The sequence below is a fragment of the Brienomyrus brachyistius genome, chromosome 4 (assembly GCF_023856365.1).
Source record: "Brienomyrus brachyistius isolate T26 chromosome 4, BBRACH_0.4, whole genome shotgun sequence".
Lineage (NCBI taxonomy): Eukaryota > Metazoa > Chordata > Actinopteri > Osteoglossiformes > Mormyridae > Brienomyrus > Brienomyrus brachyistius.
The window spans coordinates 30,505,748-30,521,915 of NC_064536.1; the positions used below are offsets into that span (position 1 = coordinate 30,505,748).

The 16,168-nt window shown below is 40.7% G+C and overlaps 1 protein-coding gene and 1 non-coding gene across 4 annotated transcripts in view; one reads left to right on the top strand and one right to left on the bottom strand.

Annotated features, from left to right (window-relative positions):
• LOC125740827 (uncharacterized) overlaps nt 1–2,712 on the top strand; it is an 82,450-nt gene extending 79,738 nt beyond the window's left edge. For all 3 annotated transcript variants that reach the window (XM_049012530.1, XM_049012531.1, XM_049012532.1), the window contains 2 exons: nt 1,001–1,025; nt 1,384–2,712. In XM_049012530.1, coding sequence (XP_048868487.1) covers nt 1,001–1,025; nt 1,384–1,483 — 125 coding nt within the window. In that variant the 3' untranslated portion in view covers nt 1,484–2,712. The remainder of the gene's footprint in view (nt 1–1,000; nt 1,026–1,383) is intronic.
• An 11,849-nt stretch (nt 2,713–14,561) lies between these two features.
• On the bottom strand, nt 14,562–14,632 carry trnag-gcc (transfer RNA glycine (anticodon GCC)). The gene has a single exon. It is a non-coding gene; the product is annotated as a tRNA-Gly (tRNA).
• Nucleotides 14,633–16,168: the final 1,536 nt, after the last annotated feature.

Consider the following 16,168-nt stretch of genomic DNA (forward strand, 5'->3'; position numbering starts at 1 on the left):
TGCTGTATGGCTGTGAGACATGGATGCTATCCAGTGATCTGAGACGAAGACTGGACTCCGTTGGTACTGTGTCTCTTTGGAGTATCCTTGGGTACCGCTGCCTGATGTTGTATTGAATGAGTGGTTGCTAAGGGGGTCCCAAATGAGGCACATTATCTCCATTGACAGTTTCAGTGGCCACATCAAACCTGTAACTATATCAGCATTTTGGAATTTCAGAAAAATAGCTAAGGTCAGAGATTTTGTGTCTAAGCAAGACTGAGAGAAACCTATCTATGCATTCATATTCTGCAGGGTTGACTATTGCAGTGCTTTCCCCACTGGCCTTCCCAAAAAGACTATCAGACAGTTTGAGGTAATTCAACATACTGATACTAGAATTTTATCAAAAACTAAGAAAAGAGAGCATATTATCTGAAATCTCAGGTCCTTACATTGGCTTCCAGCTAGATACAGAAATGAATTCACAGTACCATTTCAGGCATTTTTCATCCTTTTGGAAATGAATCATTACAAAAAGTAATACAAAAGGTATTACACTACAAAAGGTGTGTGGACTGTTACTGACTTCTGTAATAACTCAACTAGTTCCACCATAAATACGTGATCATATTTTATTTAAATAATCCATCCTCACTTGTTGACTTTCAGCACCCTGGGATATGGACACTTTGGACATAAACCTAAATTAATATTCTGCATCCAGCCAGCTGCTCTGCTGAATATTTTTTTTTATTCTTATTTGAGTGTGAATGACCTTTTCTTAAGAGTTTTTACTGACTGACAGAATAGTTTGTTTTCTAACAAACTATCCTGCCCTGTGATGGGTTGGCACCTCATCCTGAGTTGTTCCCTGCCTTGTGCCTGTTGTTTCTGGAATAGACTCTGGATCCCCTGCAACGTTGCATGGGACAAGTGGGTATGGAAAGTTAATTAATGAATTAATTAACAACCCTTTCTTCTGTTTCCATTGCTGTCCTTTTATCTGCGCACGATGAAGAAGGAAATAATAATGAAAAATTGAGGTAAGCATTGAACAGCATTTACAGTAGTGTGGGGGTCCAGTTAGCAGCATTTACCTGATCACACAGGATTGGGAATCATCCTCATTCATTTATGGAAATAAGTGTCTTACTTTTGAGTGACCCCCAGCCTTGTGCCCTGTGCTGCCAGAGACGCAGGCTCCCCTGTGACCATGTTCTGGATAAATATTTGGAAGAAGGGTGGATGGATTTTACTGAGCATAATAGTATAGATGTGGCTGTACTGTGTTGCTATAAAGCAGTAAATAGTTCTGTCAGAATAGATTCACTGTTTTGTTCTTCAGGTTTAAATGTGATATGTGTGACTGACAGACACACTGATGTATTTTATGTCTGACAGGTGGGAGCAGGTTCTGGGTGCTGTACTGAAAGCTGGGACTGGTGTGTTTTATCTGATTTGCACCATCATCGCCATTCAGCTGCACTGGAGCACCTATTGAAAGAGGGGATCCAATCAGAGAGAAGCAGAGGGAGGGTCCAATACAACCCATGGGTCTTAGGGAATTGTGATTAAATATACAAGCTTATTAATCCTCTTAAAATGATTAGCATACTGTCATGGCCCGTTCGTGTGATCCCCGCGTGCCACGCCCCCCTCCTTCAGTGCCCCGTGTGGAATCCCCATGTCACCAGCTGTGTCTAGTTTCGTTCAGTGTAGTCTGGTGTATTTAAGTACCTCCCTGTTCGTCTTCCCGCAGTCCTGTCGTTGACGTTACTCCCTGATTTGTCCCGTGTGCCTGACTGTCTCCCCAGTGAAACCCTTGTTCCCCCCAATAAATCTTTCGCTTCTCGACTTCCTGGACGCTCCTCTATCTCCTCTCCGTGCCCATTCAGCACGTAACAAATATACCCTCTGTTAAAATAAGCAAATGATCAAAAGTCAATACTGTATCAACAGGGCTATACTGTGTTTGCAGGGAGTGTATGATTGTATTTCAGGAGCGTTTAAGTTCATGCTGTAGTCATTTTCTATGCATGAATCTGTGTCAAATTAAGCTGGGATGGGGTATAAACTTTATGAACCAGAATGAATCTGAAGAGCTGTAAAATAACCAGTTATGCCAACTGCAGTGAGGCCTCTCTCACATGCCCCTGCTCTGAGATTGATCCGCAGTGTTGGATTATCTGCTGGGAAACTGTACAGCTAGTGCTTTGTACCACTGATGGCCCCTTGTCATATATGCTTTGCTGCCACCTGCTGGTAAAACAGATAAAGCAGCTTAGCAGAACACAAGCTTTCTTGTTTGTGTTCAGATTGGAGCATTTGCTAGTAGTGCTATGTTCTTATGTCTTATACATGGGAGAATACTCCTGGGCCTGACCAAACCCACTTCACATCACAGTGTGCCTGGTAATGAACAAGCAGACATGGTCACTAAAGACATACGAAAGTGTTTGTTTAATACCACTGTTAAACCTCAAACCACTGATGAAGGTTTAATGTATTTTTGAATATTGAATATATTTTGTTTATGTACTGCCAGTTCAATTGTAAATGTTACAACTTATTAAGTAATCTATTGCTTTTTAAAACTTGTATAATCACTGGACTTCAGTATGTTTCTGCTACATATTAATGTTAAAAATCTTGGAAAATGGTCAATTAAATCTGTTAAAAAATGCATTTATGCAGATTTATACAATAAAGCTATGCATTTATACCGTTTAATAGTTGTATGTGTTGTATCTATCTCCACAAATTGGGCCTGTAGAACCGCATGAGAATCTGGGCCCAACAGAACCATCAGACGGGTCAGAGGACTGGGGTTCACACTGAGCAGGCGTCAGCCTTTACCTCACTTCCTGTGAATTCCCACAATGCATCTCACTGTGGTTGTGTTGTGACGTTGTGTAATCAGTCTTAAAGTAAATGACCAACCCAACATGCAGTACCTTTCAAATGTTTCGACAAAACTACCCATAGAAAACTTTACTTGCACTATCATTTACATTTTAGAGTCATCATAAAAACTTCCATCCATTTTCTGAAACCACTTATCCCATGCAGGGTTGTGGGGGAGCTGTAGCCTATCCTGGAGGCCATGGGTGCAAAAATAGGGCACCAACTGATCACAGCACACACTCACACACCATTAACACACCCACAGGCTCCAATCGGCCTCAGCATGTTTCTGGACTGTGGGAGGAAACCAGAGTACCTGGAAGAAACTCCGCAACAACAGGGGGAGAACATGCAAACTCCACACACATGGAACTCTGGCAGAGACTTTAACCATGGTCCTAGAGGTGTGAGGTGACAGTGCAAACCACTGCACCACCATGCCACCCCTCATAAAGCCATCAAGGGGGGGCAGCTCTGTGGGTTGGGACTCAGAAGGTTGTTGGTTCAAATCCTGTGGTCGGCAGAGTGATCCCGCCATGGGGCCTTTAAGCAAGGCCCTTAGCTCCAATTGCTCCAGGGACTGACTGATCCTACTTACTCCCCTTCAGCATTTTCATGAGGTGACCTCCTACGATGCTTCGTTCTGAAGGAGATCTCACATATATGTAGAGCTTTTCCTTCACTCTCTAGTCAAACTTTCCCAAAACCATTTCTACTTCTACATTTAGGTCAGGTGGGCAGGTTATATGATGCAACACTATCACTTTCCTTTGTAGGCAGCTTGGCGTGTCGTACTGTAGATTTACAGCACGAGTGGGGGATCTTCACTGTCACAGATCTGCACCCTCATGAATCCCAGGTTCTCAAAAATCAAATGTTAGGGTTACACCAGAGTGAGAATAAGTAAAGCTGCCAGTTTGTGAGCTTGAAACTACAGATATGCAAGTCTTCTCTTGCAGACACAAATCTGACACACAACTACAAAGTTTATGTCACAGGTTTCAGAAAATCATATATAGTACCAGGCAATAGTTTGGACACACCAAACCGCCTACAAAGGAGAGTGATAGTGGCGTGTCATATGACCTGGTCACCTGACTTAAACACAGTAGAGTTTGGGTCAATTTTGGGGATTCCCTGGCCAATATTATTTTATCGAAAGCGGTCGCGAAATTTTATCAGTGGTGCCTCCAGCAGGACTACAGCCGATGCAGAATTTTGCCAGTCCAATTGGATTCAGCTGTTCAATGTAAAGATTCAGCTCTTCATGTTTGTCTTCCTCATTGAATATCTGGCAATTTGAAAATCCTCTGGCATGAGTTTCAGTGATGAATTTGACCAGGGCTGTGGCTCTCAGTTCAGCTCGAGCCCAACGGCCCGCACTTCTGCTCTGTCCTTTGTTTCCGCTGTGTATTTGTCAGAATAATGACACAGGCAACACAGATGTATTTTTGTATAAATCCATCTCATATGGCCTATTTTTGATAGTGGTGAGTGCTCGTGTTTCTCTGTTGCCTATCAGTAATCTCCTCTTGAGAATGGTAATGATTAGTGATGGGCCGATGAAGCTTCCGGAGGCATTGGGGTATTCCCCATGAAGTCAGAAGCCAGAACGCGTTTCGAGTCTTCGAACCTTTATTTCAAGCATAGAGAGACACCTCTAGAGTGGGTTTCGGCAAGGCTTCGAGGAATCTGAGAATGAAATATACAAGCGTTTTCATCTAATGAATAATGTGTTTGGTATGACAGCACTGTCTGGTTGTGTTATGCTAAATATAATCTTAAAAAAAGATTTTTACAGTTTTTAAAGTTTCTTCCGGCTTATATGTATTTTGAGTCATTATGTTGCTACGATCCCAATCTAGGGTTGAGGACCGAGAGAAAGGTAAGGGAATAGGAGACGGGAAGACGAGACAGCCAAGGAATGGGAAAAGGGAACACGGGAAACAAAGGGATCTATTTTGTATTTTTTTATATTTCTTGACGGACACTGTTATAGACATAAGGTGCAACAGACTTCGGGAGTGACCCAGGCCAAAACAACAATCAAAACACATCTACTGAACTCGACCCAAACGAATCTAAACCTAAGTGTAACAGAAGGAAACAAAAACAAATACTAAACCCTAACTCCCTAACTAAACGAACAATAAATCACAGCGATTCGCAAAAACAAAAAGGCAGTCACTTCTTACGTACCACAGTGACAGTACACACAGTAAATATACAAGCCAAAGCTAAAGTGTCCAGGGGGCGAACAAAAGAATAGTCGGTAGTCAGGCGAGAGAGCAAAGAAACCAGAAAAGCAATCAAACCAGGGTAGAGCGAGGAATCAGAAATCAATAAACCAAAACCGTCATATACAATTAAGCAAACCAACAATCCATAACCAATGAGCAGAGCTACCTTGCAGTCGGCTTTTCAGTTCTGCAGATGGAAGTGACGAGCTGCGCATCAGGCGAGTCGTGGGCGGGGTCTGGACGGGGAGGCGGAGCCGAAGGAAGCGACGGGCGAATGGCGGACAAGCTGCTGACTACGAGGCCTATGGGCGCAGCTGAAGATGCAGCAGCACGTAACAATGTATTTAGAGTAAGATATTGTAATGGATCTGGGACGAATTCATTAATTTTTGTTAAACTGTTGCCCATTAGGTGCTGCAATACGTGTGATCATTATCACTTGTTGGGGTTTAGAGGGGAGTTTTTAAACTGTGAAGATGGGGGAAAGAATTAAGTGCTGACGCCTTGGGATGTAGCTTGACAGTCTCACAAGGAAAATTAAGATATTTAGCACACTGAGGATCTGTTATTGAAGTATGACAGATGTTTGGAGCAATGCAAACCTGACCAGTACAATACAGATAAATAATACGAATATAATGATTTACATGTATTCTTCTGGCAGATGCTTTTATCCAAAGCGATTTACAACAGTGGAATAGAAACCCAGCCTCCTCCGTGGCGTATTGGGCGCCAAGTGTCAAGCGCTCATTTGCAAGTACAAATTACATTCTGTGCCACAAAAACCATTATTTAATGACGAAATCAAGTAATGCCTTGCTGACTATTTTATTCACTATTTAAAAATACAGCACAGCACTGTTTCAAATGCTTTTCAAGTTACTGTACTGTACTTAAATTATTGAACTGTGTACACGATATATAATACGCTATAATACAGTACAGTACTGTACATAAATGTTTCATTCAATTTTATTTATACCGCGCATTTTCTCAACATTACATTGTTTCAAAGCGCTTACTGTAGTTTCACTGCTGCATCTCGGTTGCTCGTTTTTGGCGGTTTATCTTAAACTTTGATGAGTCTTCTTTTGCTATTGAGAGAACTTTCTTTTTCTCGTCACGTCTTCTGTACATGCAGCATTAGCCTCGGGTAGCTAGCCAGAAACAGATGGGTCTCTCACACATCTGCCATCTCACACTTTTAAACCTTACATCACCAAATGCAATGCAAAGTGTTGGATGCAGTGGTGTTAAGCATGACTCTAGAGCAGCGGAGACACTTTCTCTTGAGAGACGATTCACACTTCTCTGTCTGGGTTTGGTGGTTGCCAGGATAACGGTACTTGCCTGTCTGTATTGTGCCAAGTGTAAAGTTTTGTGGAGGGAGGATTGTGGTGTGGTGTTGTTTTTCAGGGGTTGGGCTTGGCCCCTTAGTTCCAGAGAAAGAAACTCTTAATGCTGCAGCATTTTAAGTTATATATTTTGGACAATTTCAAGCTCCCAACTTTGTGGGAACAGTTTGGGGACGGCCCCTTTCTTTTCCACCATGACCACGCATCAGTGCACAAAGCAAGGTCCATAAGAACATGAATGAGCGAGTCTGGTGTGGAGGAACTTGACTGGCCTGCACAGAGCCTTGACCTCAACCCAGTACCTTTAGGATGAATTAGAGCAGAGACTGCAAGCCAGGCCTTCTCGTCCAGCATCAGTGCCTGACCTCACAAATGATCTCCTGGAGGAATAGTCAAAAATTCCCATAAACACACTCCTAAACCTTGTGGACAGCCTTCCCAGAAGAACTGAAGCTGATATAGTTGTAAAAGGTGGCCCAACTCCATATTAATGCCTATGTATTAAGACTAGGATGCCATTAAAGTTCGTGTGTGTGTGTGTGTAAAGGCAGGTGTCCCAGTACTTTTGGCAATATAATGTACAACAGTAAAAGTATGACCCCCCTGAGTTATTTTTACTACATTTAAATGCAAGTTGAATATAATTCCAAGCGTCTGCAAAATCAAAGCTGGCGCTCCACTTTCTGGTCATTGCAAGGAACTACCTCCCTCCCTCCACGGGCGAGCGCCTACTACATACCTCTTCTGACTCAGCCAAAGAGTATTTTGTGACTCAGCAAAAAAAAATAAAATGCATTTTGTGGTGCCTTTCATGACTCAACAAAAGACGAAATACATTACATCCACGAAATGACTGTGTATCACTCACAAATTACATTTGGTTCACAAAATGACCTTCTTTCATTCACGAAGTGTTTATATCAATTCCTTTTGATTTCTGTGCATTAAAGAAAGTGAAATCTTTTTGCTTTCATGGACAGAATGCAGCAAGGCATTACTTGATTTCATTAAATAATGCTTTTGTGGCACAGAACGTATTTTGTACACGTTGCGCTTGACGCTTGGCGCCCCATAGTGGCAGGCAAGAATTGGCCGACTGAACAAGCAACAAGGAACTAATAATAATACTAAATAATAATAACAATAATAATAATAATAATAACTTATTTCGTATTTTGCCATATTAATATTCATTCACCTTATTGAGGGAAATCAACTCAAACTATTTCTAAACATTCAAAAATCGCCTCTTGCCATTTCCAGAGCCACTTTCCATAATCAAAAGGTTGTGTATGCAATACAGACTTTAGAGGCAATTAATATCTCCAACCGCAGAACTCCACGACGCCCAAACGTTTCATCTTTCATAAAAGTTCCAAAGAGCCGATACCTCAGGGCGAATCAGACGTCATCGGTCATTGTGATATTACATGAATTACGTAAGCCCCGCCTCCCAGTTTAGAGGCGCTGGGGTTCACTTTGACGGGACGAGCTTCGATACAGAGACGGATGGAACCTTCTCGCTGTACTCTGCATTTATTTCGTCTGTAATTGTGCGCATTTTCTGAAAGCTTATGAAAACAGATGAAACGATGCAGTACCACCAGAACTCGTGGGGGCAGTGTAGGAAGTAGTTCGAGCGAAACACGGTAGCTCATGAGTCTCAAACTACCGGCCCGCGCGTTGCCAGACAGTTTCAAAAGGCCCGCGACATGTTTTTATTTTGATATTTAATCTGCCACTCCAATCAATCTTTACTTTCCAATAAGGATGAAATGGTTACTGGTTTCACGGTACAATTCCCGACGCTTATCCAATTATCGTTAAAGCCAAGGTTCATTACTGCACTTTGAATCAGTTCTCCAGCATGAACCGAACGCACCAATTATCAGTTTCATAGATGCAAGCGCGCGCATGCGCGAAATGCAACGTGGGTTTGTTTTGCTAGTAAAACGTGGTGGAAGGCAGTTGCAGCGCTTTGGAGATTTTTCAGCGTTTTAAGAGAATTACGTCTAGTGTAGTCTTATTTTGGTTTTTAATCTTCGTGACCACCAGCCACTACTTTATAGCGAAAGCCAGGTAAGTTAACGTTTGACTCAATGCATGATGTTGAAACTGCGTGGAAATTGTCATGATTTGTCTAACTTGTTAATCGTTTGTCAGTAATAGAAACTGAAGCTTCCAGTGTTACCTTCTCTTTTAAAATGGAACTTATTTGCCTCAGCCTCAGAGCTAGTTGAATGCCCATTTGCTAAGAATGAATTCCATGTATGTTCGTGTTTATATAGGCCCTATTCTTGAAACAGTTTAGACCAATTTCCTTCTTTATGGATTTTCCAGCGTAACTACGACGTTAGGGCATTATTTGTCTGAAGATTAGTAATGAGTTGAACTCAAACGGGATAATATGGTTTTCCTGTGTTCACACAGGTATTGGCTATGTTGTTGTTTTAATGTTTATGCAAAAGAAAACGTGCGTAGTGCTGCTAATTATATTCGTGGTTTTCAATGAAGAACTTGAACATGTGAAGTAATTGCTCTTTCTGTATCAGTACTTTTTGAACATTTTAATCCCCGACATAATACCGATAAGCATAATTTTATGCTTATCGGCCCCCCATTCAGCAATATTTATTTTTCCTCTGCCCCGATTGTGGCTACCTATGTCTCGTGGGCATGTCTGGGCAAAAATGGGTTGCACCAATTAAGCCTAAGTTCTATCGTAGCCTATGGTGGCCATAAACTGCCACAACCTTTGAGTTTACAGACTACTAAAAAAAAAAAAAATCGGTTGCACCACGCCAGATGTGGAGATTTCAGGCCCAGATAGTACAAATCCAGACCAAGATTTTGTTTCAATCAACCAGTTGAGTATAAAGAGTCACAGAGTACTCAGCTGGTTGGTTGAAACAAAATCTTGTTCTGGATTTGTACTTTCTGGACCTGAAATCTCCACCTCTGGCGTGGTGCAACCGATTATTTTTTTTTAGTAGTCTGTAAAAGGACTGGTGTGTGTACAGGTGTTCACTGCAACTCCCTAATTAGATCACTAATTAGGCTGAAGAGTCCTCACACATGGGTTTGAACAGCTAACCCAAAGGTTATCCCAAAAACCCGCGTACACACCGACCCTTTTAGGATAAGATTGGCTACCCCTGCAATAGTATACCATTATCAGAGAGAATTTTAATAACTTGCTACCTTTTTGCTGATTTAGGATAAACAGGGTCATTGGCTTGATATGTCAACCTTAGTACAGTCAGCTAATGTTAGCTTGCAAGCTATAACGTGACGTTAAAAGTTCCTTGCTTTGAGGTTTCTTTCAGTTCTTTACATAATGAATGGAAAGCAAAGGGTTTCCTTTTACAGCTGTGGTTGAAATTCTAATCGCAGAGAAAACAAATCGGTAGGTACAGTACTGTGAAAGTCTTGGGCAGCCAAAGAAAATGATGTTTAATTGATCTTCATATTGGTGGAAAACTATGCTTTTATGCCCGGCAAAGTGTGTTAACCATTTCAAAACGTCTGCTAAATTCTCCCAAGTATTTTTTTTATCAACTATCCAATACACCCATGTATTTTTTGATTCAACCACTAGTAAACTTTGTACAAGTAATTAATATCTCACAGACTATTTAAACTAATTTAATTAATCAATTAAATGATCTATCCATCCATCCATTTTCCAAACCGCTTATCCTATTGGGTCGTGAGGGGTCCAGAGCCTATTCCGGAAGCAATGGGCACGAGGCAGGGAACAACCCAGGATGGGGGGCCAGCCCATCGCAGGGCACACTCACACACCATTCACTCACACATGCACACCTATGGGCAATTTAGCGACTCCAATTAGCCTCAGCATGTTCTTGGACCGTGTGGGGAAACCGGAGTACCCGGAGGAAACCCCACGACAACATGGGGAGAACATGCAAACTCCACACACATGTGACCCAGGCGGAGACTCAAACCCGGGTATTACCAAATTTTATTGTATTAATCTTAATTTGCATAAGTTATAATGCTAAATTGTGCTTTTTCTTCTGAGCAGAAGTGCAGTTACTATTGAGAGAAATAGCTTTAAACATATCTTTTCACTGTCTAACAGCCATTAAATGGACCGCGCACACAACAATAAACACCGCTCTAACGTTTTATTACAGCCCTTAAATGGACCGCGCACACAACAATAACCACAGCTCTAACGTTTTATTACAGCCCTTAAATGGACCGCGCACACAACAATAACCACAGCTCTAACGTTTTATTACAGCCCTTAAATGGACCGCGCACACACAACAATAACCACAGCTCTAACGTTTTATTACAGCCCTTAAATGGACCGCGCACACACAACAATAACCACAGCTCTAACGTTTTATTACAGCCCTTAAATGGACCGCGCACACAACAATAACCACAGCTCTAACGTTTTATTACAGCCCTTAAATGGACCGCGCACACAACAATAACCACATCTCTAACATTTTATTACAGCCCTTAAATGGACCATGCACACAACAATAACCACCGCTCTATCGTTATATTACAGCCCTTAAATGGACCGCGCACACAACAATAACCACCGCTCTAACGTTTTATTACAGCCCTTAAATGGACCGTGCACACAACAATAACCACAGCTCTATCGTTATATTACAGCCCTTAAATGGACCGCGCACACAACAATTACCACCACTCTAACGCACTCTAACGGGGGTAAACAGGGAGTTCTGATGCCGGATAGTAAACCACAGATACGGTGGGTAGTTTCCACAATGTCTACAGATATGCCAGGATCAGACAGATTCACACAGAACACAGGCAAGGACACACACGACAATCTTGAACACCACAAGTATTTACAGTGCATGTGGATAGTTTTCAGACCCATTGAAGTTAAAATTGATGAAATTCATATTTTTCAGAAATGGTCTACACACAATACTTCACAATGACAAACAAAAAACAGGTGTTTTGAGTGTTTTGCTAAAAAAATGTATTAAAAAATAAACTGAAATATCCCATTTACATAAGTATTCATTAAGTAAACTGTATTCATTAGACATAATTAAGAAAGGCACACACCTGCCTGCATAAAGTCTTAGTTGATGGATTCTGCGGAACCTGATCCATGGAGAGGCCAGTGGCACATAAAGGTACATTTCACATACATACTAAAGATCAGAGTTGGGTAATTCAGGTCCAAAGAGTAAAAGTCCCGACAGGGATTTTGTTTTAACCATCCAGTTGAGTACTCGGTGAGTGTGACACTATGCCGGGGGTGTCAAACTGCAGTCCTGGGGGGCTGGGGCCCTGTGTAGCTTAGCTCTTCCCCTGTTCCATCACAAATTATTTTAGGGCTCTGGCCCCCCAGGACTGGAGTTTGACACCCCTGCTCTATGCTCAACTAGTGTTCTATGCTCAACTCCCGCATGCTGTCCCTTACACATCCTGAGCAAATAGAGGACGTGCAGATCTTTACATATTCTATACCAGCTGTCCAAACTGTATATTACCTGGCCTAATACCATGGATGCACAAAAGGCCATTTGATATGACATATCTGTTAATGTCTACGTTTCCAGCCTCTATCTACATGATGCAAACAATTTATTTTAACAATAATTAAATTATTGTTAAGAATAATGCACAAATACCACAAGCAGTGAGGTTTATGTCTGTTTCTTTGTGCTTGACAAATTCAGAGCCGGCTCACAGTGCTTCAAATTGACTTCTGCCACCAGTATCCCTGTTTCTTCCCTTCATTTTTCTCTTGGCTTCCACAAACTATTCTCTCAAATATTCTGGATGATTGTTTTCTTTTCCTAATGATTGTCCTATATCTTTCCATGAAGTAATTGTCAAACAGTCCGTATAATGTCTTATTTAGACGAATCAGTCAATTTTTTTCTTTTTGGAAAACTTCACATAATTGCTAATCAAATGCAATGTTGCCGTTGTTTGTGGATGGTAACTAATTGCACAATGACATCAAATGCATCATAAATGTTTGCACGGACTCGTCCGCTAGTATGCATGCGGAAAAGTATGAACCAGCTTTAAACCTCTGTGCCTGTGATCAGGAGGTTGCCGGTTCAAGCCCAGCTTTAGCACATCTGTGGGTCCTTGAGCAAAGCCATGAACACCCAGCTCCCTTCATGACCACCTTGCTCTCACCTATAGAAAGCAAGATGGATGCAAAATGACAATTTCCCTACAAGCCTCAATGACATAATTATTATAAATAATAATTATTATTAAAAAGCATTAATTAAAAATGTCCTTTGCGATTCCTCAGCCTAGGTATGATGTTAAACTGTATTTGGCCCTGTAAGCAGTCCTCAAACTTTGCAGTGAAAATGGGGATTGGTGGCAGGTTTGGCACTGCCTAAATTGACTATATGTGTGACTGAGTGTGCACCCTGCAATGTGTGGTTAGTTCCTGCCTTGTACAAATTGCAATGCACTACCAGTCAAAAGTTTTTACACACACTGAGATTTTCAATATTTGCATGTAACTCACTTAACATTTACTAAAAATATACTTGGTTTTCTTTGCTAACGAATAAATGTACAGTATGTTCACCATTTGAATACCTTTATTAGCAGGAAAATGTCATATCTTTGATTCATCAAAGTAACCTCCTCTAGCAGTTCTAACAGCAGAGAAAATTCAAGGCATTCCTTCTACAAGGGACATTAAATGGCTGTGTTTCATGAGATGACAAATGCATATGAAGTGTCATAGTTAACTCTATTGCATTTAAAGTTAAAGGACAGCGTAGGATTTGACGATGCCATCACCACACAACTAATTTATAGGATGTCAGACATGCACTGTTGCATGCTTTTTCCATGATTGAAAGGAAACTGTAATTTGACTTACATTTCCATTTATAGTTGTTCACTCAACTTACCAGTGCTTAACCCGGATAAAAAATCAGTTTATGAAATAAATTGAAAAGTGGTAAAATCTTTTGGAGTGCAAAAACTTTTAGCTGATAGTGTATATAGATAATTACTCAAATCGTCAGGTGAAGCAGTAGATTACTTGACTATTGATGTAATCAATAGTGACAGTCCTAAAGTCTGAAGTCTTACATGGCAGAGAAAATTGTTGCTTGAAGTCAGTAAAGTCCTGGACAGAGGGTTAATAGATTTCTTCGATGTCTTCTTTTTCCTTTAATAACTGGGCGAAAACCTAGAAGATTTTTATGGTCATGGAATGCCAGTATTTTTCAGCCATGATTTAATAGGACACAGATATTACAGCTACCCAGCTTAGATGTCAGTTTTCGTTTAATATGAGGAGATTATTTATTAGTAGGTATACGTACCACCACTATACTGGTTTCTGCTACCATTATCCATTTCATCAAGCAGTCAGCAGTGTCCCGGTTAACCGAGACACATTAGCGCCCCCTAGCAGTATCCTACAGGCCTGAGCTACGCGTACATCAGCAGCATTATGTTCGTGGATCGGGCTGCAAAACGGCCTGGGGAAAGTCTCAAAAGTACGTCCCTGAATTCATACGTGTCACATGATCTACAGATTTAACAACCGGTTGTACATTTGAAAATATTATCGGTTGCCAAAATATACTGGTGTAAATTATGAGGAATCTGTACAAAGTTTTTTTTTTTTTTTTTAAGCAAATGTTCATGATTTTTTTTCATGAATGCAAATTATTCGGCATTTTTCAAATTAAAATTTACAAGACACGAGTTATTTGGGTGTGGATAATAAAAGACATTAGTGAAGTGTAGAATATTGCCATTAATCTGTGCGATATTGCACTAAGTACACGAAAGAAAAGGGTTTGTTGAATGGACACCGAGAATCGAGAGTTTTCTGTGTGGGCCACCCTTGTAGTAAGCTGGTGATGAGGGTCTGATGATCGTTTTTTTTAATCAATACTAAATCCTCAAGGTTTAGTGTGATGTGATTGCAAAACTTTAAGGTTCATTCGTATTTATCCAGCAACGCTATGTCTTGTCAGTAATAAAGGCGGATTTTACTTGTTCATATTATATCATATTTAAGCAATATTGAAAACAAGATCGATGGGGAAAAGGGAATTGCATTGGCCGGGAATCGAACCCGGGCCTCCCGCGTGGCAGGCGAGAATTCTACCACTGAACCACCAATGCCTATATAGCGCCTTTCTATGCGTCTTTTTTTGGTTGGAAATAATGAATGAACAGATATTTTTATGTCAGTGGTCTTAAAGACGGAAAATGACAAACCATTACTTGTGGCTGGTCCTCGTTAGTATAGTGGTTAGTATCCCCGCCTGTCACGCGGGAGACCGGGGTTCGATTCCCCGACGGGGAGAGTCCTACTTTTCTTTATGATGAATTTAAATATGCGCTGACCCGCATCTTTTCCACAAGAGATGATGTTCACTTTTATTTGTCTGAATCCTACCAGATCGTTGATAGAGTGTCCCTGATATTACATTTAGTTATCAGGTTTCACACAGATTTCGGAGTAGTTACTGATATATGTTTCATGTGAAGTACTGCTGTTGTGCAGTGTAATTGAATAACTTGTATCAAAAGCCGCACTGTATCGCTACATGTTACCTGTTATATTCCGCAGAAATAAGACGGTTTGGCTAAACGGCCCTAAAACGTTTCCCATTCATTTTCTATGGTAGCGCTAAACCACTACGGATGTAATATATTTTTGGCCACTACGGTCTTGTGGCGGTGTTCCAGCACACGCCCAGTCTGTGAAAACTTGAATTTTTTTCGGCAAGCTGAAGACAGGACAAGTTACCAGCGGCTTAATACGATTATTTACACTTCGTGTTCATTGATCAAAGTCATCAAACGTATGAATAAAGAACTTGCTAAATCACAATTAATTCAGATATCTGAAATATATTACTTTTACAGCTATACCAAGCTTTATATTGACAAGTGCATACACACACACACACACACACAAATATATCCCTACGCTCCAAATGACTGTCAAGAAGAGAGCACATGTGTACAATAAAATAATTCAAACTATGTACATTCAGTTAATTATGAAAATATTTCTATACGTACATTTTAATATTTCCGTCTATTCAGAATCTACTTTCAATTATTCAGCCTATTGAACATAAACAATCCAGAGCAACAGTTGAATTAACTCTTCGAATTATAAACTATAAAACAATTCTTCCTTTCACGCATCTTTATCTCTCTGCCTTATAGAAAACAGACCTAAAACTCAGTCCATTCCATCTCTTTCTAAGCCCTTATTTCGGCATCGAGAATACTTTTGTGTGTGTGTGACAGAGAGAGAGAGAGAGAGGGAGAGAGAGAGAGAGGTGGCAGGAAAAGATTACCATGACTGAGGAAAGCCAGTCAGTTCTCTCATATAAAACAAGCGAATTAGCAGCAAATAATGTTACCTTACGCGAGTTATTTTGAAAACACTTGGCGATATATATGACTGTAAACTTATGCAATAATTTTTCTTTCATACCAAACGTATTACTTATTATGACTGCGCTTCTGTTGGAGCACCGTCACAAGGTCGTAGTGGCCAAAAAACATCACATCTATGGTTTAACGCTCCCATAGAAAACGAATGGGAAACTGTTTAGGGCCGTTTAGCTAATCTTTTCGGCACCGGTTGGGGATTTTCTAGCTAGAAATCGTTAAAACGTTTTTAATTCATTTTCTACG